General features: G+C 46.6%; 1 protein-coding gene across 3 annotated transcripts in view; it reads left to right on the forward strand.

Annotated features, from left to right (window-relative positions):
• The window catches only part of PSD3 (pleckstrin and Sec7 domain containing 3), a 100011-nt gene that overhangs the window by 10510 nt on the left and 66832 nt on the right, over window positions 1-22669 (forward strand). For 2 of the 3 annotated variants that reach the window (XM_042023426.1, XM_042023427.1), the window contains exons 2-5: window positions 2060-3128; window positions 4552-4932; window positions 17835-18041; window positions 18146-18226. In XM_042023426.1, the coding sequence (XP_041879360.1) occupies window positions 2060-3128; window positions 4552-4932; window positions 17835-18041; window positions 18146-18226 (1738 nt within the window). Of the gene's footprint in view, window positions 1-2059; window positions 3129-4551; window positions 4933-7922; window positions 8000-17834; window positions 18042-18145; window positions 18227-22669 lie in introns of those variants that run through there. The other variant, XM_042023428.1, reaches the window with a different exon arrangement.

Genomic DNA, 22669 nt, shown 5'->3' on the forward strand with positions numbered 1-22669 from the left:
TAGTGCTGAGCGCACACACTGAGCTTTTCTGTGGATGGATGTGTCCACCCAGAAGGGTTTATGTTAGCATCTGTAGTCTCCCTATCAGTCCTCTCCTAAGAAATCCCACCTCTAGACCATGCTGAGAGAGCAGCAAGCACTAAAGCTTCTACACTAGAGCAGACCAAGGTTGTAGGATGAGAAAGCAGCTTGGGGTTGCTTGGTTGGGGTTGTTCTGGTGCAGGTGTAGGGACGCTGTAACCACAGAGCATCACAGTCATATGTGAGTCTGTCCTGGCAGAAGTGTCCCGCAGTAGCAACCTAGTGCCTGTGCCATGAAAAGTGTGGGCTTGAGATGCACCCAAGCACTGTGTGGCTGAGTTGTGTGCAAAGGGGACTGTTTGCTGCTTTAGACACTTAGGAAAAGCACTGTGGATGCCCCCACACCTGTATGTTGGAAATCCTGCCATGAAGATGGGCTGGTGATGCAATTGTGGATAGGGCATCCTTGCTTCTTACAGCTTGCTCAGACCTTGCAGCAGAGAAATGTTCCCTGCTTTGTCCAGTCACTGTCCTCAACAGCAGCCAAGTTGTCTGGATGAAGCTGAATTTTTTGCTATATAGTAATTAAGTCAATGGCATAGAAACGTTTGGAGATACTACTGGAGAAGATTCTGAGGCTTGGCAGGGTCCAAGACTGTCAGTTTGATCCTACACCACACCCAGTGTGCGATATTTCCCCTGTGGCTAGGTATACTGGGATACATTGGCAGGTGTGAGCTTCGGCTTACCTTAACAAGCCACTTGCATATAGGTAGCCACATTAATGCAGTTCTGAACTTGTGTTAGATTATCCTCTTTTGCCTTGAACTCAGCCTATCATTAACCGCAGCTACATGGCTTCTGCCTCAGAAACAGACTTGTGGCCAGCCTGCTTGGAGCAGAGGTGGGTATCAGTTTGCAATGTAGCACCTAGAGACACACCTTGGGACCAAACCACCCAAATGCAAGTTGGTGTCTGGTGTCTGGTTTCAGAGCTGTCACTTCTGGTGCTTTTCAGAGTAGGTGTTTGGGTCTGGCCACCCTGCAGTTTGATTTAAAACACTTTTATACTCCAGGCCAGTTTTTTTTTCCAAACGAGTGGGACAAATGCAACTGTTGATGGTTGGTTATTTTGTTGTTGTTTTGGGGGTTTTTTCCCCCCAAAAGCTCAGTTTCTCCTCGGGCTGTGATATAAGGTGGCCAATTATCTGTCATTATGTGATCCCTGAGGTCCCTCCAGACAGATGGTTCTCTGTTACCTCACAACAATGGGAGCCACTGGGTGCTTGGTGCTTGGAAAATGGGATCATCCATTTTTGCTCCTGCTTTGTTTACATCAGTTGGAAAAGCAGCACAAGGAAGGGAGGGGTAGCAAGGTTTTTCTGCAGGAACGTATTTGGTGGAGTAGAAAATGTGAATTGCTTGGTATGCGTCCATCACTGCAACATGACCTTCAGCTACCTGAGTTGTTAAAGGAAGAGGGTAGTGCTGGCAGAGAGTTGAATTGCTCATTAATTGCTTTGTAATTTAGCTAATTAGCTTTGTCAAGGCTGTAGAACATCAGGGGTGTGGCTGATTATCTTCCCAGTGTTTCACCTTTACAAGTGCAAATTACTTAAAAACGTAAAAGCATCATGTGTGGTGTCTTTTTAAAGTAAAACCATCATGTGTGGTGCATGCTGCAAATGGATGTCAGACATACGAATCTCTGCTTTCTTAGGCCTGTGCGCCTGCCCTGTGGCCTCCGACTGTTCGTGGGCCGCTGGGACCTTTCCTGAAGTGTAGCAGACATTTCTGGCATTCCTTCCTCTGTAGGCCACACTCCCAAAGTAGGACTGCCCAAAAACTTCTGTGTAAAAGGACCAGCTCTGGATAACTCCAGTGTGAGAGCGTGCAGAAGTGAGTTAAACTGAACAGTATTTTCCCTGCAGGGGAGAGTGTTGTTACTCTGTTAGGAGTGGGCTGAGGAGGGAGGTCAGGCTTTTTCCTTTGTGCGTGTGGTAGCTAAATCCAGGGTCTCTTTCTTTTTTCTTTGCAGGTAGTGGCCGTGGAAGCAGCAGTTTGCCTCCTCATACCATCATCAATGAATTTCCAGAGTATGGCACTGTAGAGTCAAGCAGACAAGCGCCAACGGCTCCATTGACATACCAGGCGGAGCCTGTAACATGCAGTCCAGAAAGACGGGACAGTCACCACTGCATCAGGCCCATTCCTCAGTGTGCAGCTCCTGCAGATAATTTGAGGCCTGATGCAGGGGCAGTGCAGCTTCACACCCCAGAAGAAGGTTTGCAACCTGCGGGTAATCTGCCAGAGATTATGAAAATCTCTCGACGGCTAGAAGCAACAAAGGTGAAAGAGAGAGCAAATACTTCTCAAGATTCAGAGACGCAAATGGAAAAAAAGAGCGTTACTGGCAGCCAAAATGTGCAGGCAGCCAGAGAACCAGTTCCAGCAGGCCAAGAAAAACTCTCAGACATGCTCCTTCCATCTGAACGAACAGCTGAGGAAAAAAAGCATTTGATCATAGAGAAAGATCTGGCTTCAATATGGGCTGGAGAAAAGCAGTCCGAGTCCTCGCAAGCCATAAGTAATAAAGCAGAGGAGGTCCACACAGCTCAGGAACCAAGCTGTCACAGACCATCTGCAACAAACCTGGAAGCAGTCAGCAGAATGGAAAGGGGGACACGTTTTGAGGAGTTTTCAGAGTACAGTCAAGGCAAAATGCAAACAGGTCCTGAGAGGAGGCTTGCTAAAGAGGCAGCTGTGAGTAAACATGTAGAATTTCAAGGTGTGGAGATTTTATGGCTGCAAAAAGCCGAGGAGCAGAGAAGAAGGAAGCACTCACTGCTGGACTCTGGGTCTGTGGAGAGGAAGGCATTCCTCAAAACATCCAGCCACCCTGTGTCGCCAATGGTCTCCCCAGGCTTGCTTTCCTCGCCAGACAGTGCGTGGAGTGAGGTCTGTGAGGACCCAAGGCTGGGACCCTCTGCCTCTGGAGCCACTCCTCTGGCAGTGCTTGATGAAAGCGGGAAGGATGAAGTTTCTGTGAAGGACAGGAAGAACTGTGGTGAGGAGGAGATGGCTGTGCTTGCAAGAGGCCAGGCCAGGTGAGATGGTGCTAAGTGGGGAGAAGGGGTCAGGTGGGGTTTCTCTTGTCTAGGCATGTGGCTTGTGCCTACGTCCTTAGGAGCTAATGAGAAACAGCAAATATTTGTCTGCTGCCTGTGGTGGGGTGTCAACAGTAGTGGTTTGTAGCTGGTGGTTGGCTAGTGCCTGAAGTTGGTACTGAAGCCACTCCACACCATCTTACTGAAGTTTGCAGTCCATCTCAGGTTTTGAAACGTAAATATCAGAAGTCTTGCTGTTTCACAGTAGTGTCTGTGTGATGAAGCATCTGTTGCAGGTGTAGTTGGGATCTGGACATGTGTAATTAAATACAGTTGGCATGCAGGCCTGGCCATATGCACCTGAACAGATTTTCTGTTTTCAGACAGAATTTGTGCAAGAACAGTGTGAGAACCTCTGAAAGGTCAGATAATAAAGACATTTTATCCAGGGCCTTGTAGATCATAAGAGGATAAATGCTGTGATATGCTGTGATGTGCTTTCTATAGTATCTATCTTATCTATCTATCATCTGTGTTTATATAATTTTAGCAATACATATTGGCAGAATGGCGTGCTGCTTTGCATCCTGATTTGCTTGCTTTTCTTTTCTGATACACATTTCTGACAAAGCAAAGGGTTCTACTGGGGCATTCTGAGCAAACCATGCCCACTCTGACCTGGAGAGGTGTTCGCTGCTGAGACAACAGGATCTCTCCAAGAGAGGCTCTCCTGCCTCTGTGCCTCTGGATCTGTGGAGTTTTGCTTTGGCTAGTGCATGGGATTACTTGGGCTGGCTACCCTAACCTCTGGCATGGTGAGGAGCCCCACAGTATTTGGTGCAGAAAAGAGAAGAAAACTCGCGGCAGGGGAATGCTATACCTTTCCCTGTGCATCAGCAAGCAGGCTGAGTCTTCTCCTTTCAAGTCTGGTTCTTCAAGCTCCATATTTATAATTGCACTTGCTTCCCTTTTCATTTTGAAGTGATTTCCTTCAGCTTTTTTCTGAAGACCTCAGTCCTAGGACTGCAGAGCTAGCAAATTATCCTTCAGGGGCAGAGGCTCCATCCAGATGCACGTCTCCAACATGTGCAGCCCCATGGCACAGCACTGGTGCTAGGATAGATCTTACATGTGCTTTTCTCGTTTGCACATAAGCAGCTGATGTTATCTGATAGACAATATTAGGCTGTCTCCCAGACCTCTTCTTTTACCCAGAAAATTGTTTCTATGTCCCCAGAGAGGGAGATGATGCCGGTCATAAAGAGAGGTGGTGCAAGGAGAAACCAGCATTTTACCTGCAGTGCCCTCTCCTGTGCAAAGCTGTGTTGACCTTTGTGCTCAGAAAGGTGGAAGGTGAGAAGGTTTGCCCAAAGTCTAAACCTTGCCCCCAAGCTGAAATGAGCTGTTTCTGGTTAATTTGCAGGATGGTGGAGGAGGGGGAAGCAGCCACAGGAGGATATGAAGATTTCCTTGGGCAGAGGCACTCTGACGTCTCCACTGATCTGTACAGCTCACAGTTTGAAAACATCCTAGACAATGCATCTTTGTACTACAGTGCGGAATCGCTGGAGACATTGTACTCGGAGCCCGATAGCTACTTCAGCTTTGAGATGCCACTCACTCCCATGATCCAGCAGCGCATGAAGGAGGGTGGACAATTTTTAGACAGGACATCAGCCTTGGGGCACACAGATGTCCTTGACAGGGAGGTGAAGGGATCTGGTGAAGGCATCGCCAATGGCTTAAGGGATGCAAGCGAAACACTCTTCAAAGGAGATGTCACAGAAGTCTCTCATCTGGAAAGGTAAAAGTGTGTGAGCTTTCTGTGTGCCTGCTGATTTTTCCCCAGTCTCTGTTTACTTTCCTGTACTGTCACAGAGTGTAGCTTTGCCTCTTTTAACACTGCAGATTTTCTGCAGGGAATAATTTCCAGGGTGACTGGAGGAGACAAATGAGCCATCCAAACCTGCCATTCATAAGAAAAGTGCAAATTTATATTATGAAGGTTTATTAGGCAATGCTGATGTGTTGATAGAAGTCTGTCTGGTATTATCACATCTCTGGGACCTGTCCCTGGAGGAGTTAGTTACTGGTTACAAATGGACCTTGTTCAGCTCCAATTCCTACCTGAATTTATTGGCAGCAACTTTAGCAGCGGTAACACTTTGTGTACACAAATGAGTTGTCCAAAAGCAGTTTGTGATATGGATGTTCAAGATCTGTCTCTGGGCATAGCTTTTCCTCTCTTGAGGCCAGTGGGAGTTTTGAACGTTACTTCATCTGGAGTGGGCTTTTGTTCCCACCACGTTCACAGGTTAGCTGCTTCTTTCATTTGTGCACTTACTTACTGAAAGAGGAGCAAGCGTTTCAAAAACGTTAATAATTTAATAATGTTTAGGTAAAGGGGGGGATGAGAAAACCTATTAAAAGAAAGAGTCATATGAGAAGCAAAAACTAGGCTAAGTGGTCAGAAAATACTGTACAATTGTAGAAAATCACTCTATGTGCAAACTTTTCTCATAGTGTGTTGTCGAAGAGAGTGGGTACAGTAAAAGGCAGCCACAGACAAAGTGGGAGGTTGAGTTAGAAGCAGAGCACTGAATGTGCAACTCACCTACAAAGTGGTGAAGGACCTTGTGAGTGACAAAGATGCCTCTGGTCTCCATCTTCCAGGGACAGGATGCTATCTAAGAGTCCTTGGACTATTCCCTTAGATGGACCTAGTCTAGTTCAAGCTTTCTGGGGAGTAAGGGTAATCTGTTTTATTTATTTTCTGCTAAAATGAATTAAGTCCTTTGAGCAGAAGTAGTAACTTTACAGATTAAGGTACAGTTTGCTCTTAAAACAACTGGCAAAAGGACTTAGCTGTTTAAAATATTTTTCCCTCAATCATATAGTAAAAAAGGTGTTTAAATCTTGTACATGCATGGTGCCTGCCAGTAGGCAATAAGTGACTGCTAATCTGCAATAACCTGTATGGAGCCAGAAACTGAGGTCAGTCCTGAGGCCTACAGCTCCTTACACCAAAACGAAAGACTGACATAAAACTGGACAGTGGAGAACAAGCAGCACGTTCAGGTCCTGATTCTGTTACCCTGTAGCTGCAGCATCTAGTATGTAAAAGATACTGTCAAGGAAGGCCCACACTGGCTCATCAAGACAAAAATTATCACAAAGACAAGGTGTGCTTAGATGAGGCACATCAAGTGCCTGCCTAATATGGATTTCACTTGGAATTAATTTTAGTTTGGTTCTGCAGCCATACTGATAAACCAGCAGTAGATTTTAAAATTCTTTTTTCCTCACTGAATTTAAAGGAGAAAAAAGAAGAAAAAAAAAGGAGTGGCAGCGGGTTTGTTAGGGACAAGCCTTGAGGGCTCACCTAAGGTAGGTGCCAGTAGGTGAATGTCACCGCAGCAGTATGGCTAGCCGTAAGCCAAACAGAGTAATCCTCCTATCAATAATCTTACAGCCAACACCACCCTTCCTCCTCCATTATTCTAATATCATGTTGTATTGCACCAGGCGCATATTTTGTGTGGTGACTGACAGGTCGTGAGTACTATTTTGTTGGAGCTAGTGGGGAACCACGGTGTTAAGAGTGCGTGGGTGAGAAGCAGTGTGTGCGTGCTGGGGGTGGCGGGGGGTTTATGGAAGAGAGGTCAAGGCGGTGTGTCATGGTGATGCTCAGGTGAGCCAGAAATAGCCTCCTGAGCCCTGGCAGTTCAGGGAGTTTGAACGCGCGGTTGTGTTGCCCGAAGCGATCCGAGACTTAGGTTTACCTAAGTCTGCGTGTGCGATGCGGGTATGGCACCTCTGTGCCTGCTGCTGAAGCCCCCTTTTCCTACGGTGCCTTGAGCCTGCGGTTGTGCTTGGGGCTGCAATTCCTCACGCGTAGTGCACCCTCCGCACGGTTCCAGCCCTCCCGGAGGAGAAGGGTGGGGGGAGGCAAGCCTCCCGCCCCGCCGTGCAGTGCCCGGCCCTGCGCGGTGCCGCCGGAGCGCTCCGTGCGCTTTGCCCGGCCGGGGCTGCCCCGCTCCCGCCGCCCCCGCCTGGAGGAGAGCGGCGGGAGAAGCCCCTCCCGGAGGGGTGGGGGTTGCTGTCGGGGCGCGGCATGTGGATACTGGCAAGTGCAAAGGGAAGCGGGGGGATTTTGGGTGCGGAGCATTTGGGAGCAGAGCAGGGCAGTGTGGCTGTGCGGGACAGCAAGGAGCGTGAGACACACACCCCCCTCCTCTCCCCCCCTTTCCGGAAAGGGTGCTGCTAACCCGAGCGAGCAAAAACTGAAACCAAAATCTCTGCAGTGCCTTCTGCTGTAGCATTTCGGTGATACAAAAAGTGGCTGGGGAGGGAGCATGCTTCCAAGTACCAGCGCTAGTTAATGGGGGAGCAGTGTGAAACACGTGCAGTTCTTCCTGGCCCAGTGCAGAACGGGACGGCCGACTTGAGAGCAAAGAGCTGATGATTTTACACCTGGAAATAAAGCCGTGTGCCAGGTGGGAAAGGAGGAGCCGGGGCTCCCCGTGGTCATGCCCTCCTGATAGCTGGTAGCTGAGCACCACAGCCCCTTTGGCACCTGTCCGGAGGGTAACTCACACAGGGACTGAGGTTTTGATGCATAAGGACAAGGAAACCTGGCCTCGTAATGAATAAGCGGGAGGGTAACATCCTTCTCCGGTCTTAGGAAATTGCTGGCTTTGGGAGGGGTCAGCTCTGGTATGTGAGGGCCGGTCACATGCCTTCAGAACTGAAAAAAAAGAGGAAAAAAATTATTAAAGGCTTGCAAGCTGCAAGCTCCTTTGAGCTTCTGGGTGTCTGAAGATTTCATCCCTGCTGTCCTCCTTGTCAGCTGCTGGCCGTGGTTAAGCGCAGTAAGTCGTGGCGAGAGCTGTATGGTGGACCTGCTTGCTTTGACAGCCACCTGCCGTGCTTCCTTAGGGTAGGGGGATGTCAGCGTTCCGTGGGTCTTCCTGCAGAGCAGGCTGGTTTACTTTTGCAAGTAGTCCTTTCCTGGCATAATTTAGGTGCCCTTTGTGTTTGGCCAGTGGAGGAGGGATGGCTGGGGGAGAGCGGCATGCAGCTTGCCTTCCTTTGGGACTCTTGGTGTCTTTGGGGTGGAGTTTATTCTCTTTCAGTTCTCTGAGATAAGCTCAGTTGGTTAGAGCATGGTGCTAATAATGCCAGAGTTGCGGGTTTGATCCCTGTGTTGGCCATTCACTTAACAGTTGGAGTCGATGATCCCTTTGTGTCCCTTCCAATTCAGAATATTTTGTCATTCTGTAGTGATTATCCCTCGAGGGGAAAAAAAAATTGTGCAGCTGAAGTAGCCTTAAATTTCCACAGGAGGGGGTGGGAGAACAGGGGGAGGAGGGGTAGTGTGTGAGGTTGCAGAGCTGAGCGACAGCCTTGCTGTGTGTCAGGGCACGATGAAACACGCTGAGCCGCAGGTTGCCAGTGTAATGAAACTTTGTAATAACAATAAGGACGTTACATTTGTGCCGTGTTTGGTGCCCTTGTCTCTGTGTTATCCTTGTAGAGGCATGCAGTCCCCACTGTCACACCCACGCCCCAGGTGCTGTACTCCTCCCTTCCCATGCCAGTGGGCTGCGTTAAGACGAGAAAGGCTCAGCCCTCCTTTCTGGGAGTTTAGTCTTACTTTTAGAGGCAGTAAGGAAAACTGTTTGCAAGCTGCTACCAAGACACTGAGCTTGAGTTTGCATTGCCTGGACTAGGTGTAATCATTTGCAAATTGATTCAAATTGGTGATCCAAATCAGGGTGGGATGAAGGGGTTGTGTTTCCAAAACAGTAAGGTGAACCTGAGGGGTAAAGGAGTTATCTTTTCTGTGTATACCACAGACAAAGCACCTGCATGACTACATGTGAAGTGTGAAATTACCTCTGTGATGATCTCTATAATTCCAGACTTTAAAGACTGGACTTCTTTTAGTCTTTTCTTTTACTGCACACTTCACAGTATGCTTTCCATTCTCTCTTCCCTTGTATGCTAGAGTCAGAAGAAGAAAATAAAAAAACCCCACAAAACAAAAAAACTTACAGCATTTCTTTTCCTGCCATAGGTGCCTTTTCCTGTTGTCTTGGGAAGTATGGTCCCTGTTGGTCGGACATTGCCCAAGATTTTTCTAAATCCAGAGAGAAAATAAAAAATCTGTATTGCAGCTCCTAATCCTCAAAAATGCTGAATATTTGCCACCTGCCATCATCTTCAAAGAACTGCTGGTGCTCAGCAAATTCTGCAAGTCCTGTTATGTTTTTTCCCCTAGAGATGCAAACACAAATTTAGTCACATATGTATTCAAGAGGGGAAGAAAACAAACTCCCTAAAGCAATCTGGTGATTCTCAGAATAAATTCACAAGAATGTAGCCTGAAATTCCCATTGGGTACCAGGTTACTTTTAATTGTTGGGGCATCTTATAGTACTTCCCATGGCGGATGTTGGGGCGTCTTATAGTACTTCCTGTGGTGGGTATTTTTCTTCTGTGTGGGTCATTTCCAGCAGTTTCTTAGTTGGCACTCTGCTTATTCCTTCTTTAAGACAATAAACTTTGTTGACAGATAAGCCCAGTTTTGACTCCTTTCTCCAGGTTGTTTCTGTAAGTTTCTTCCCAGTTTGTCAGTACTCTGCATGCCAATTATAATTTTCAGTTTGCTCACTGGTATTTTTGTCCAAAGTAGCTTGTATTTGATTTTTCAATGTAGTTACAAGACTCAATATTTAGAAATCTAACATGTAACCTTTATACATTCATTTGGTTAGTCTGTCTGACAGAGGTCTGGTAGAATTTTTTCCACTTTGAAGATTCATTTTGTGAGCTGGTTGAATTTTTTATTTAGTTTGAAATCTGCTGGGATTCCTGTTTTTCTGAGTGGATGTTTTTTCACCTTCAGACATGCCTCAGCTCATGACTCTGGGACCTAGGAAAGATAGGTCAGTCAGAACATGGTACTTCATATTTGCTGCCAGCCATATGTCCAGGATAAGGAAGGTTATTCAGAGGGATGGCATTGGTTGTTGTCCTAGAAGAGCAAATGCATCAAATTCATCTGCAGCTGGTGAGCAAACAAAACAAGTGTTGGATCCCATTTGCTGGCACATGGGCTGATGCATCTGTCAGTTGTTGAGCTGCTGCTGACCACAATATGCTGGCATGAGTGTGTGTTGAATCCAGGTAAAGATGAAGTGGTAAAATTCACGGGGGTAAATTTCTGACACGACTTGCATTTTGACAGCTGAGGATTTGCCTCGTTATTACACAGCCTAGTAATTTCTAAAATGTTATGCTACAGTGTTGACCTTGGTATGCCTTCCAGGAAGGTGTCATCAGTTTATCAAGGCTCTGGAGATACGCTGTACAGAGTTTGCCTTTGCTATGGCTAATGAGGTGCTTGGAACACCAGTTTAGTGAGAGTTCGTAAAGCTGCTTCTGGTTCCTAAATAAACTGTTGTTTTAGGGAAGAAAGGGCTGCTGACTTTTCGCCTCTTCAGTTCCCAGCCTCCTCTGAAAATAAAACAAACAAAACAAAAATCCAGGAGCTGACAGAGACAGAAAAGAAAAAAAAAAAAGTGGAGCAGCTGATCAGTTTGCTACACAAAGCGCCTCAGTATAGAGTTGTCAGCAGCTCAGCTTCTAAGCTGGCATCTGTTGGCATATCTCCATTAAAGTCAAAGCCATTTAGGTCAGGAAGCCTTGATTCACCAAAACCGAGGTGTCTCTGCCAGCTCTGAGCTAGTCCTGAAGTGGAGCCTGCTGTCTCATCCATTAGCCATGACTGGCTGTTAGTCAAGCCCCTCTCCACTTTATTGCCGGTTAAGGCTCTTCTTCCTCTGTGTGTGTGTTGGGATAGAGAGAGACAGAGCCTGGCAGCTGGCAGGATGGCATAGAGGCATGCATGTCTTCAGATGTGATGCTGGAGCAGCGGTGGAGAAGAACAGGCCACAGAGCATGCAGACTCCTTGCTAGCACAGCTGGGTGAGCTGTGGGTTGGTTAGTGGTTGTTTTTTCTTTACTCACTATTATGTTTGAGGACAGCTGGTTCATTTTGCTGCATGGTTTCAGTGTAAAGCTCCTGTGTGATACTAGTGCCAGTGCTCAAGTGCTTCATCTGCACATTTGCAGGGAAGCCTGAACCGAAAGGTGTAAGCACATGTATTTTTATGGATGTGTTTTGCTCCCTGCCAGGGAGGACCAGCTGCCTGGTTAATACGCACTTCCTGAGCCAGTCTCCCAACAGTTAAACCAAGCCCAAGCACAGGGGGGGAGTACTCTGCTGGCTTCCCAGCTTTGGTCCTGTCCTGGAGGACCCCGCAGGAGCCTTATAGGGAAGGAAGGTCATGTGGGTGCTGAACACAGGGGTGGCTCTTGACACCTGGAGCAGGTGGGCTCTGAGGGGAGAGCCTGAGGGTTCCTGAAACATGTAGGGGCTGGGTGTTGTCTGAGCAAGGTCATAGGTGTGCCATGCATCTGTTTTTTATTTATGTTTGGGGGCAGGTGGATCAGATCCTGAGTGTGGGGCAATCCTAATGCAGTCTGTATGTCTATGCATGTCAGAAATATCCATTGCAGGGAAGAGCCCTTGGATACCCCCTTTGGCGAGGACCAGGTTTTCACTTCCTAGGCATGGTGACATTAATGTGGTGAGTGTCCCTTTGCAACCACTAACCCTTGCCATAGCAATGTATAGAGCCTGAGGTCGAAATGGAATCAAACCTGAAGTATTTTTAGCAAGACATTTGCACTTCAGGTGGCAGCGGGCCAGCATGTCTGTGTAATAAAGTACAGGCTGTCTCTCGGAAGGGCTGCAATCCTGTCCCTGCATGTGGCAAGACTTCTTGTTCTAATGCTGTGATCCTGTAACGACAACGATTGATTGAATTTGCTGTATACAAGCCTACCAGAAATGGCGTTTTCTGAATGCTTTAGCTGTTAGCTCCCTTTTTTACAATCGGTAGGAATCCTTTTAATCAAAGGAAAAGACAAATGATTACAGAAGGGAAGAGGTTATTTTTGAACAGCGGTGTGCATTTCAGCCCCTGAAATTGACTTTGCATATGTATTGTATTGATAACCAATAGGGGATTACAGGGATTGTTACTTTTAACTTTGCTCCTCTCTTTGTGATGTGACAAGGCTGAGGTACTTTATCATGGATGCTTGGTGATTACTCTGGCTTGCAGACACTGTCCTTGCTTTGTATGTCCTGGCTGATGCTGTGTTTGTGAGACACCCACTGAATTGAGTTGCAGCAAAGTGCAGCTGTGTCAATCCTCAAAGAGGGATCTACTTCAAAGCATCTCTTTGAAGAGAATCCATACGTAGGACTTCAAAGCTGATTAAACCATTTGGAGTAAAACAGCACACTGAGTCATCTGCTAGGAAAGGGCATTATTTTTATTTTTTATTATTTTTCTCCCCTTCCTACAGTTGTATCTTGGAAGAGCCCTGGAGCTGAAGGTAACTGGCAAGGTACATCATTGCTTGAAGTGCTTTTGTGTTCACTCTCTCCTGGCCCTGAAGAATCTGGTTTGGACCTGCAGCAAAGCTGCAGCACAGCCGTTCCCAGTCCGTTTGTGTGGTCGGGTCATTTGTAGCAGGAACTGAGTCATCACATCCCACTGCTTCTGGGATTTCTTCACTTTCTTCAGTGGGGCTACTCCTTTCAGAGCCAGGCTGTTCAAGCTCAGCTTTTCAGGTCCCTTTAAACAAAATTCAGACAGTGCCACTGCTTATGTCTGGTCTGCTCTGAAATGTGAAAGGGTATCATTCACTGAACAGCCACATCTCTCTGAAGGGTTGTAGAGCAGGGATTTGTTTCCTCAGGGCAGGACATAGGGGGTGGAGGGGAGGAGTGGGGGCAGACACCTGACTGTTTCTGCTTTGTCCCTCCCATGCTTCCCTCCCATGAGGGGGTGTTGAACTAGTAATAGAGCATGCTTTTCATGGACAGAGTTGACGGTTATGGAGGGAGTGCTGTCCTGCTTCAGAACTGGCATGAGAAGGCTCGGAATGAAAGCATTTAAAACAACAGGGCCAGCACTGTGCTGCAGAGGGCGATTATCAGCTTCAGTGTGGCTCCCCAGTGGATGCTCTACCCCTGCTGAAAACAACATTGGTTCTGGCCCTAGCTTCAGCATGCCAGAATGTCTCTCCACCCTTCCTTAATTTAATCATTGCTCTGATGGATTTTGCTGGCAAATGCCTGACACAGCCTGCCTTGGAGTAAAGCTGATGTTAAAGGCATGCACACTTATTTGAGAAAAGTTGCTTTTCCTCCTATTCCCTCCTCCTCTCTTTCCAAGAAGACTGTGAAGTTTCCAGCCCTGTCTTATCCAAGCTCCCCCTACCATCAGTGCAACCAGTGCACTCCCTCTGGACACGTATGCTGGATGAATTAGTGTTCCTTGGGGAAGGAACATATGCATCCAGGGGAGTCCATGTGCCACAGAACATATGCTGTGCATCAGTCTGGTAAAAGTGGCAGGCAGCAGCAAGCTGGGATGATTGGAGTGGCTGGGATGAGGACAGTACTTAGGCTGAGTTGTCACACCCTGCCACTCGGTGTCAACTCTGAACATCACTTCTTTGTTAGCAGCTGGGCCAGTTGCTCTGTGCTTTTACTCCACAGAGGAAAATGCTAATATGCATTTCTTCCTTGGGACGAAGCAGAGAGTTTTTTCTCCATGAATTTGCTGCAAAATGAAGAGCATACCAAGGTTTAAGGCATCATAAGCTCATACTCAGGCTGAGGTTTCCTCTTGCAGCCTAGTTGGCTGGGAGAGTGGACCACTGAGATATGAGGTGTCTGTATCATTATTACTACGTTACTGGCCTTGCTGTGTTTTTTTCCTGAAATTGCAGCCGTTCTTCAATCAAAACATTGCTGTGTAGAGTTTCAGTTTTGGTGGTACCTGGGATGGGAGACAGAGGGGAATAAGTGAATCTAGAATATTCTCCAACAGATGAAGTGTGCTAAGTGCTGAGCATGGCAAGACTGAGATATCTTGGCATTGGGAGCTAAATCACTGTAGAACTGGTTGATAATAGAATAAGTGAAGAAAACAGTGTAACATACTTCAGACTCTGCCTAGCAGTTACGGTGTGTTACAGGAAAGCTGGAAAGCCTGGCAGAGCTTACAGTCTACAGCTTACATGTTTCATCTGTGAGCTTGGAGAGGTGACTATTGCTGTTAGAAAGTATTGCATTAACCACAGCAGCTGCTTATTGAATTCGTGCAATTTCCGCTGGATATGGTGGTCACAGCCTTGGTGCATTCCATGTTGGTCTGGGAATGCTTTGACAGAAGGAGAAAGGATGCATCAGGAGTGCATTGCTGGGGACGGAAGTATCAAGGTCTGTAGACCTGGTTTCTGGCCACAGCCCATGTGCTGCTGAGACTGGAGAGGTCTGGAGTTTCTTTGTAGCTTCTGTTTTCTGTGTTTTCTAATAGCAGAAATTAATGTAAGTGTCTCTGGATAAAAATCAGCAGCCATTGCTGGACAGGCAATTACCAGTAATACCATTACAATCCCTTTTGGCCTTGAGTCTAGGATTAGGGGGAATATAATCTATTACATTTTTCAACCTGCTTTTTTCAGTGGAGGTTTCTCATTTTTATGTGATAAACAGTAAAGCTACATGGGAAATCCATGTCCAGCCTTGCTCTGTATCACAAAGCCCTTTCTTGGCACTGTTTTGATGGTAATGCTGCTGTGGATTCTTTATGTGTAGAAACTGTAGACTGCAGAAGAGAGACCTATTTTCAGCCTTGGTTGCTCTTACCTCTTGATTAGAATTCGTTATAGCACTTTACAGAGGGAGGCAAGTGTTACTGATTTCAGCAGATTGGTAAACTGAGGCATGGAGGGAAAATGATGCACCTGGAAAGCATTGAAAGTAAGAGGAGATATTAGCCTTTTCCCTGAGTAACACCACTTGGACCCTGCTAAAATATCCTGCCCTAAAGGCAGTTTGCACAGTAGCCATGCACAGGGCATCTGCATTTCCTAAGCCCTCGGGGATACAAGCACTGAGTCTTCAAGCCACCTAAAATTCTTGAGAACTGAAGTCTCAGTTTAATGCTAAGAATCTATAATTTCCCCTGAACAAGAGGCTTACATTACAGGCAACCTGTATTGATTTGACAACCTTTTTGTACTTGGTACTTTTGTACCAAGTACAAAAAGTACTCACTTAGTGCTTACTTCTTGTACCAAGTACAAAAAGTACTTACTTAGCCCCCCTTTGTACTAAGTAATAAGCTAATTAACTGTCAGAATTAACTACTGGAATAGCAGAAGCATCCCTTGTTCTTCGAGGCATGTATGGGCACCATCAGTCAGGATGAAGCTTTTAATCAGGGAAGTTGAAAGATAAGGTTTCTTATTCTGTTGACTAGTTTTGGCAAGCAGGGGAAAGAGCACATCCTCCCTCTTGCTGGGTGTTCCTCCTTCACATCCCAGCCACGGCTCCGAGAGGCAAAGCAGAAGCTGGGAGCTGCCGTACTGCTAATTTCACTTAGTGGCAGATGCTGGCATTTCCTTTCTTTCTAAACTTGTGGTGGTTTGTGGTAACGTTGGCTCTTGTAGTGCACTGGTTCCTAGCAGAGTACAGATGTTCCTTGTCAGCTTTGGCCATCTTTCAGGGCTATAAATACTACCTTTAATGAAGTGCAATGGTGAAGGAAGACTGTGTCTTATAGTGAGGTTCTGTGAGTTGGCATGACTTTTGATGCAGCATTTGTACATGAAAGACTCTGTAGATGTGTTAGCTCACCTGGGTGTTCCCTTGCTCTTGTCAGTTGTTAGAGATGGGAATTTTCAACAAGTTTTGTCTGATTTGGATGGACAAGGTATTGCATGGGGCATGTGTCAGGGTACTCTGTCATTTGCTTTCTTCACAAGTTTGGTATAGGCCAAATTTAGAGAACTTCAGACGTTGACTAGTTTTGGAAAGGGCCAAGGAGGCATTTTCCACAACAATGATGTCAGGAGGGGCTTTTTTTCTTTTCTGGGATAACTGATGGCCAGTAATGTTAGTGTTGTTGGAATTGTATTTACAGTATTAATTTCCTACTAGAGCATTGAGAGCGACCCCATTTTTGTTATAGCACCTTTTTATTTACACTAAAATAAATGCAAACCAATGCAAATCCCCAGTTCTTGCAGGAACAGGTTAGATTTCTGTTTTCCCTGGATACTTGATAAAGAAGTTGTACCCACAGGGCAGATGTATGATATTTCTGATGTTGTAGCAGCACTGAAAGGATGGAAACAGAGGTAAAATGGAAAAATCTCCTTTCTGTGCATGTCCTTCTTTTAAACCATGGATGAGAAGAGAGGTAGGAAGCAGGTGATGATTTGTGGCATGCAGAATACTAAATATTTCCATTTTAAGCTCAACTTATATGAACATCTCATCTTTAAGGAGTTAATAAGTGGCTAGCAGACATCTGAGTAAATGGCTAGACAATTGTTACTGGAGCACAGCGATCAGTTGTTTTAACCATGGCCTGTCAAGTCTGAAAATTACAGTGGTGTGTGAAGCCGTGGTATGTTGTTTAGAGTGCTGTGTGTTTAAAGTCATCTTTAACTCATTCCACTCATATCTGCCCTGTGCATGACCCTTGCTGATCATTCATTAGCCCTGTGTAAACGGAGTTTTAGTAGAAAGAATTTCTATATATTACAAAAACACAGAAATAAAAATAGAAATGCTGTCAAGCGCACACATACACAGAGCTGAGATTTTGCAAAAATTTTCATGCCATTGTCAGAGAAATGCTTTTCTAAAGTTAAAAGCCTGTCTTTGTGCAGGGCTGTGTGTGGTGGGGTGCATTTTTTGGTGTGGAGGGCTCTTTTGTCTTTGATACCAGAAGCAAAACAGGCGCACAGCTCAGCCAGAGCTTTCCTATTTTACTAGAGGTGGGAGGAATCTGTAAGTGCATGATTTATCTAAAGTGCCCTGGGATTGCCATGCTGAACATCTTGACTTTGAGCAGCTGGTGAGGGAAATAATTGCCACCATGAGGGAGCAGGAGGGAAGCAAGGAGTTCCCCTGGCTGGCATGGGTGGCTTGTGTCTCTCATAATCCAAACTGGGTTCCTTGCTCCGAGTCCTGCTTTTTGTAGCAGTGCCTTCCCATGGGATGTCTGCTGCTCACGGGTGATACAGAAGCCATTGAGAGCTCTGGTGATACTATTTTAGATTTAAGGAATTATATTGTTTCCAGGACAACTGGGGAAGAATGAGGAAGGGACTTGTTCTGACTCAGCTTGGAGTAACTGATCACCCTGGCTTAATCGCTGCATTTCTCCTGAAAAATGGTTAATTGCCCACTTTTACAGAGGCCTCTTCAAGCCAAGCAAGCAATTGGGTTAAAAAATACTAATGCAAGAAGCACTCAGGTGCAGTTGTAGGCTGATAATAGCAAAGAGCTCACTCTCAAGTGAGCCCAAGTTGAGGATCCTTAGCACAGTCAGAAGGATTTGTCTGTATTTGGCTATGTTAAACACACTTAACTTCTGCTGGCTGCGATGTCAATGTCCCTGTTCTACACTGGTCCTTCAATTAAGTGGGTGTTGTTACATTGTGTCATCTTGCCTCCATACAGTTAATTGCATGCTATTCTAAGAGGAAACTCTAATGTTATCTTGTTTTTCTTCTTTCCATATTTTTTTCATCTCATAGCAATGTTGAACTACAGAATGTGGTGTTAGACTCCAGTGCAGCCATGGGGAACAATGAACTTCAGGAGAAAGATGCCACTGGAGCCCTTGGCCACGATCTCAGCAATGGCAGCAGCAGCAATTTGGAAGCAGCTAGGCGCCTGGCTAAGCGCCTCTACCATCTGGACAGATTCAAACGCTCTGATGTGGCAAAACATTTGGGTAAAAAGTATGTGATGATACGAGTCCTTTGGCCACATTGTTCTTATTGCTGATTCTGGAGGGCTTCACTTTTGAGTGATAACCTTTGCTTATTTCTTTGCTTTTCTATAGCAATGAATTCAGCAAGCTTGTGGCTGAAGAGTATCTTAAATTTTTTGACTTCACAGGCATGACGCTGGACTATTCACTCAGGTAAAATTCCACTTGTGGACTTTGTTTTGTTTAGTAACTAGTGTTGTCCTGATTTACGTGTCCTTTTTGGGGTGTAAGAAGGTGAAGAGAGGACTTCGATATATTTTGGGGACAGAGCTTTCCTCTTCTCTTTGTCTTGATGTGCTGCCATACTCTAGTGCTACTGGAGTGGTGGCACTTGGAGAGGGAAGTATTTGGGTAGACCTGCTTAGAAGATGGTCCTTGATACAGAGGAACTGGAGAAAAGTGTCCAGTCACTCTCAAAACAGGGGACTTGTAGTCTGCCAGGTGCTTTTGAGGAATTACGGTGTTGCTCACAGCTGATCTGCACAGACTTTCTGGCTGATGCTTTCTGGAGCTTACTCTGCTTTGCTGTAGTGTACTAAGGCCAGGGTTTGGTGTGACTTGGCAGCACCCCTCTCTGTGTCTCCCTGAGGCATCCAGAAATGTGTAGAACAGCAAAAGCTTCCATGTGGAAAAAGCTGCAGTGAGTTTGGTAACTGTTGGTGTGGGTGTTTGAAAACCCAGCCCTTCAATTTTCTTTCCTTTTTACACTGGAATCAGGCCTCAATACTGTTTATTTTCCGTACTTTTTTTCTGAAAGTCAAAACACCAAGTTTGTGTAGCAGTGGCCTGTTAGTGCAGTTGCTGGTGTTCAGATGTTTAAGGGGATTTAAATGAGTTTAAATCATTTGACTGAGGTTACTTAAGTGGGATTTTTTTTTCTAATGATACAAATCCAGGAGGTGTGCATGCACTTCTTAGCCCCCTTGCAAATGCATTTCCGGGGGTCTGATACCCTGAGATTATAGCAGATCCAGGGCACCACCTGCCAGCTGAAGGTGGTGGAAGTGGAACATGCCTGCACAAGCATGAACCACCTGGTCCTGAAGCAGGGGGAGCAGAGCCAAGGTAGAGCACCTGCTCAGCACAGGGTGGGAGCTGCTGGGCAGTGGGAGGTCTGCTGCTCATTCCAGGTTTTAGCACCCCTGAAGCATGATGATAAATATACCCTTCTTTTAAATTGTGAAATCCAACACATAATTGCTTTGTGGCACATATTTAGGAGGTCTCTGCTCCCTGTAGATCTCCTGTTAATATTAATAGTTGTGACCTTCTCTAAAATGTGCCCAGGCTCATGTAGGACTTAAACAAGCCCGGGGGGTTGTTGAGGTTTTGAGAGTAGCTGCAGTAATTGCTGACTACATGCCCTGAGCATGCAGCAGCAGCTGGGGACAAAGAATCATCCTGAAGCCTGGGGAAACTGAGGCATGCTGCCTTGCGCTTGGCAGAGAGTGAGAGGTAACACTGCTGTTGTTGCTGGCTCGCTGACAAACTGTGGTTTATTTAGCACTTTGGAGGCAGCTGCCCAGATCCGTGCTACCTCCCAGCTGCGGGAGGCTGTTGTGCAGCATCAGGGAAAAGTCTGAGACCTGGGAAGGGTTGTTCCTTCACCGTCCACTCCCTGGATCCATGTTGCCCATGCACTTCCTGCGTGCATCTCTCGCAGCCTCTGCAGGACTACTGGAGGGGAGGAGTTGGGGTGGCTGCTCCAGCTCCTCTCAGTGTCCATTCTGGAGTCCCACCCTGGACATGGCGAGAGCAGTCTTCAGGCTGCCCAAGGAACTAGTTAGTAGGTTTCACTGGGAAAATGCTTTTGAAGGTGCTGGGATCCATCAGTGCTGGTCACCACCTCCTAAGGGCACAGGAGCAGGCAAATCCAAAATGTTGGATTGTCAGCAGACAAGGCTGAAGGCTAACTGGAATGACCAGGGATCTTCTGGAGCTAAGACAGAAAAATGTGTTTGTCCAGTGGGAGCAAGGTCAGGTGATGTGGGAAGAATACAAAGTTGCTGCTCACCACTCTAAAGAGAAAATTCCAGCTCACAAAGTTCAGTTGGAGTTGTACATGGCCAGTACTGTGTGGGACAACAAAAAGATATAAAAATAAGTCAATAGAAAAAGGCAGTGCAGAATGGCTCAGTGCCTTGAGCTGGAGGACTGTGGCTGTGAGAATGATAAACTCCCAGCTGACTCTGAACTTGTGTGGGATCTGCTGCTCCATCTGAATCCTCATAAGTCTATGACGCCACATGGGATTCATCCAGAAATACTCAAAGAGCTGGCTGATGTCATTGTGAGGTCTCTCTCAATGATTTTGGAATGGTCTTGGGTATCTGGAGAGGTCCCAATTGACTGGAAACGGTCTAACCTTCAAGAAGAGCAAGAAGGATGATGCTGGATACTTCAGGCCTGTCAGTCTCATTTCAGTGCCTGGTAAAATTATGCAGAAGATTATTCTGGGAGGTATTGAAAAATACCTGAAGGTAGTTCAGTGATTGGTCACAGCCAGCACAGCTTCATGAGAGGAAAGTCCTGCTTGTCCAACCAAATTTACTTTTATGAGAGGGTAACCCACCTAGCTGATCAGGGGAAGCCAGTTAATGCAATTGGTTTTGATTTCATAAAGCTTTCAGTGCTGTTCTCCTAGGACTCTTCTGGAGAAAATGTCCAGTCCACAGATAAAGACATCCTGTGATGGGTGAGCAGCTGGCTCAGGGGTCGAGCACAGAGGGTTACAGTGAATGGGGTGACATGAGACTGGTGACCTTTCACTAGTGGGATTCCACAGGGCTCCACCTGAGGCCCTGTGCTGTTCAAGATCTTCATAAATGACTTAAACACAAGACTCGAACATATAGTAAGTAAGTTTGATGATACTAAACTGGGGAGGAGCCATTGACTCCTACAGGGAGACTTTGATGAATGAGAAGCCTGGGCAACTACCAACTGTGTGAAATTTAACAAGGGCAAGTGCTGGATTCTGCACCTGAGATAGACTGGGAAACGTGCTGGAGAGCAGCATTGTGGAAACGGACCAGGGAATCCTTGTGGAGGGCAGGTTGAATGAGTCATTGTGCCCTGGCAGCCAGGAGGGCCGGCTGTGTCCTGGGATGCGTCAGGCACAGCATCACCAGCTGGGCAAGGGAGGGGATTGTCCCACTCTGCTCTGCACTGGGGCAACCTCACCTCCAGTGCTGGGTGCAGTTCTGGTGCCATCAATATGAGAAAGATACGAAGCTCTCAGAAAGTATCCAAACAAGGCTACAAAGATGGTGAAGGGCCTGAGGGGAGGTCAGAGAAGGAGTGGCTGAGGTCACTTGGTCTGTTCAGGCTGGAGGAGACTGAAGGGAGACCTCATTGCATTTACAACTTCCTCACAAGAGGAAGAGGAGGGGCAGGCATTGATCTCTTCTCTGTGGTGACCTGTGACAGGACCCAAGGGAATGGCTTAAAGTTGTGTCAGGGAGGTTTTGGTTGGACATGAGAGAGAAGTTCTTCACGCAGAGGGTGATTGGTCACTGGAACAGGCTCCCCAGGGAAGTGGTCACAGCGCCAGCCTGACAGAGCTCAAAAAGTGTTTGGACAATGCTCCCAAGCACACGGTGTGATTCTTAGGGGTATCTTGTGCAGAGCCAGAAGTTGGACTTAGTGATTCTTGTTGAGTGCCTTCCAACTTAGGGTATTCTGTGTTCTCTGGTCTTCCTGGTGGGCAGAAACTCATCCCTGTGGCCCTTGGCTGCAGCATTGTGCTGTGAGAGTGAGGAAACTGCCTTGTTTATTTACCAGATACTCTTTCATCAGTTGCCTCTCCAAGTCAGCTTCCAAGGGTTAAGGGTGCTGTGGAGGAGGAGAAGGTGGAGGTCACTGGTGCCTGGCATGGGCAGGGAATGTTGCTGGAAAGAGCCCAGATTGGGGTAGGAGACAGAAAGATGGCTGATTCTCAAAATGTGCCTTGGGAGCTGTTGTGGATTTAGGAACAGTATTCCCCAATTTAATGTTCCCACTGAAACACTCCAACACATGTGCTACTTGCTCCTTTCCCCCTCCCACTGTCCTTGGGGTGTCTGGAGAGGAGAACTGGAGGCACAAAAGGCAAAGATCAAGGGTTGAGATAAGAAGAATTTACTGGAAACAGCAAATGAAACTAGAGAAATGAACAGTAATGGCAAGAGTATTAATAACAGAGTGTACAAGAGAGGTGAATGATTCACATGCAAGTGCTCGCCATGTGGAAACTAGCAATACCCTGACTGCTCTGCCGCACAACCCAACCAGAAGGGACTCTTTCCCCCACAGCCACTGCGCATGACCTGAGATGATATGGAATAACCTCAGGCTCCTAGGCATGCCCGTCCTGGCTACTGCAAAAATTATCTGTCCCGGCCAGAATCAGGATGTTTTCCACCCATTGTGCTATACCATCAATATTGCGTCCAGGTCCTACACCTCCCAGCTACGTATATGTGTGTGTATATATATAAACACTAGCACGAGTGTCATTTTCATAGTCAGTGGCTGTCCTTTCAAGATGTCTGTTGAGTTCATTTAGTCCATGACTGTAGGTTCTATGTGTTCTAGATGTCTTCCAGGACAGGAGGG

The sequence above is a fragment of the Corvus kubaryi genome, unplaced genomic scaffold (genome assembly GCF_017639235.1).
Source record: "Corvus kubaryi isolate FWS band 111438036 unplaced genomic scaffold, C.kubaryi_AGA036_p1.0 37249, whole genome shotgun sequence".
Classification (NCBI taxonomy): domain Eukaryota; kingdom Metazoa; phylum Chordata; class Aves; order Passeriformes; family Corvidae; genus Corvus; species Corvus kubaryi.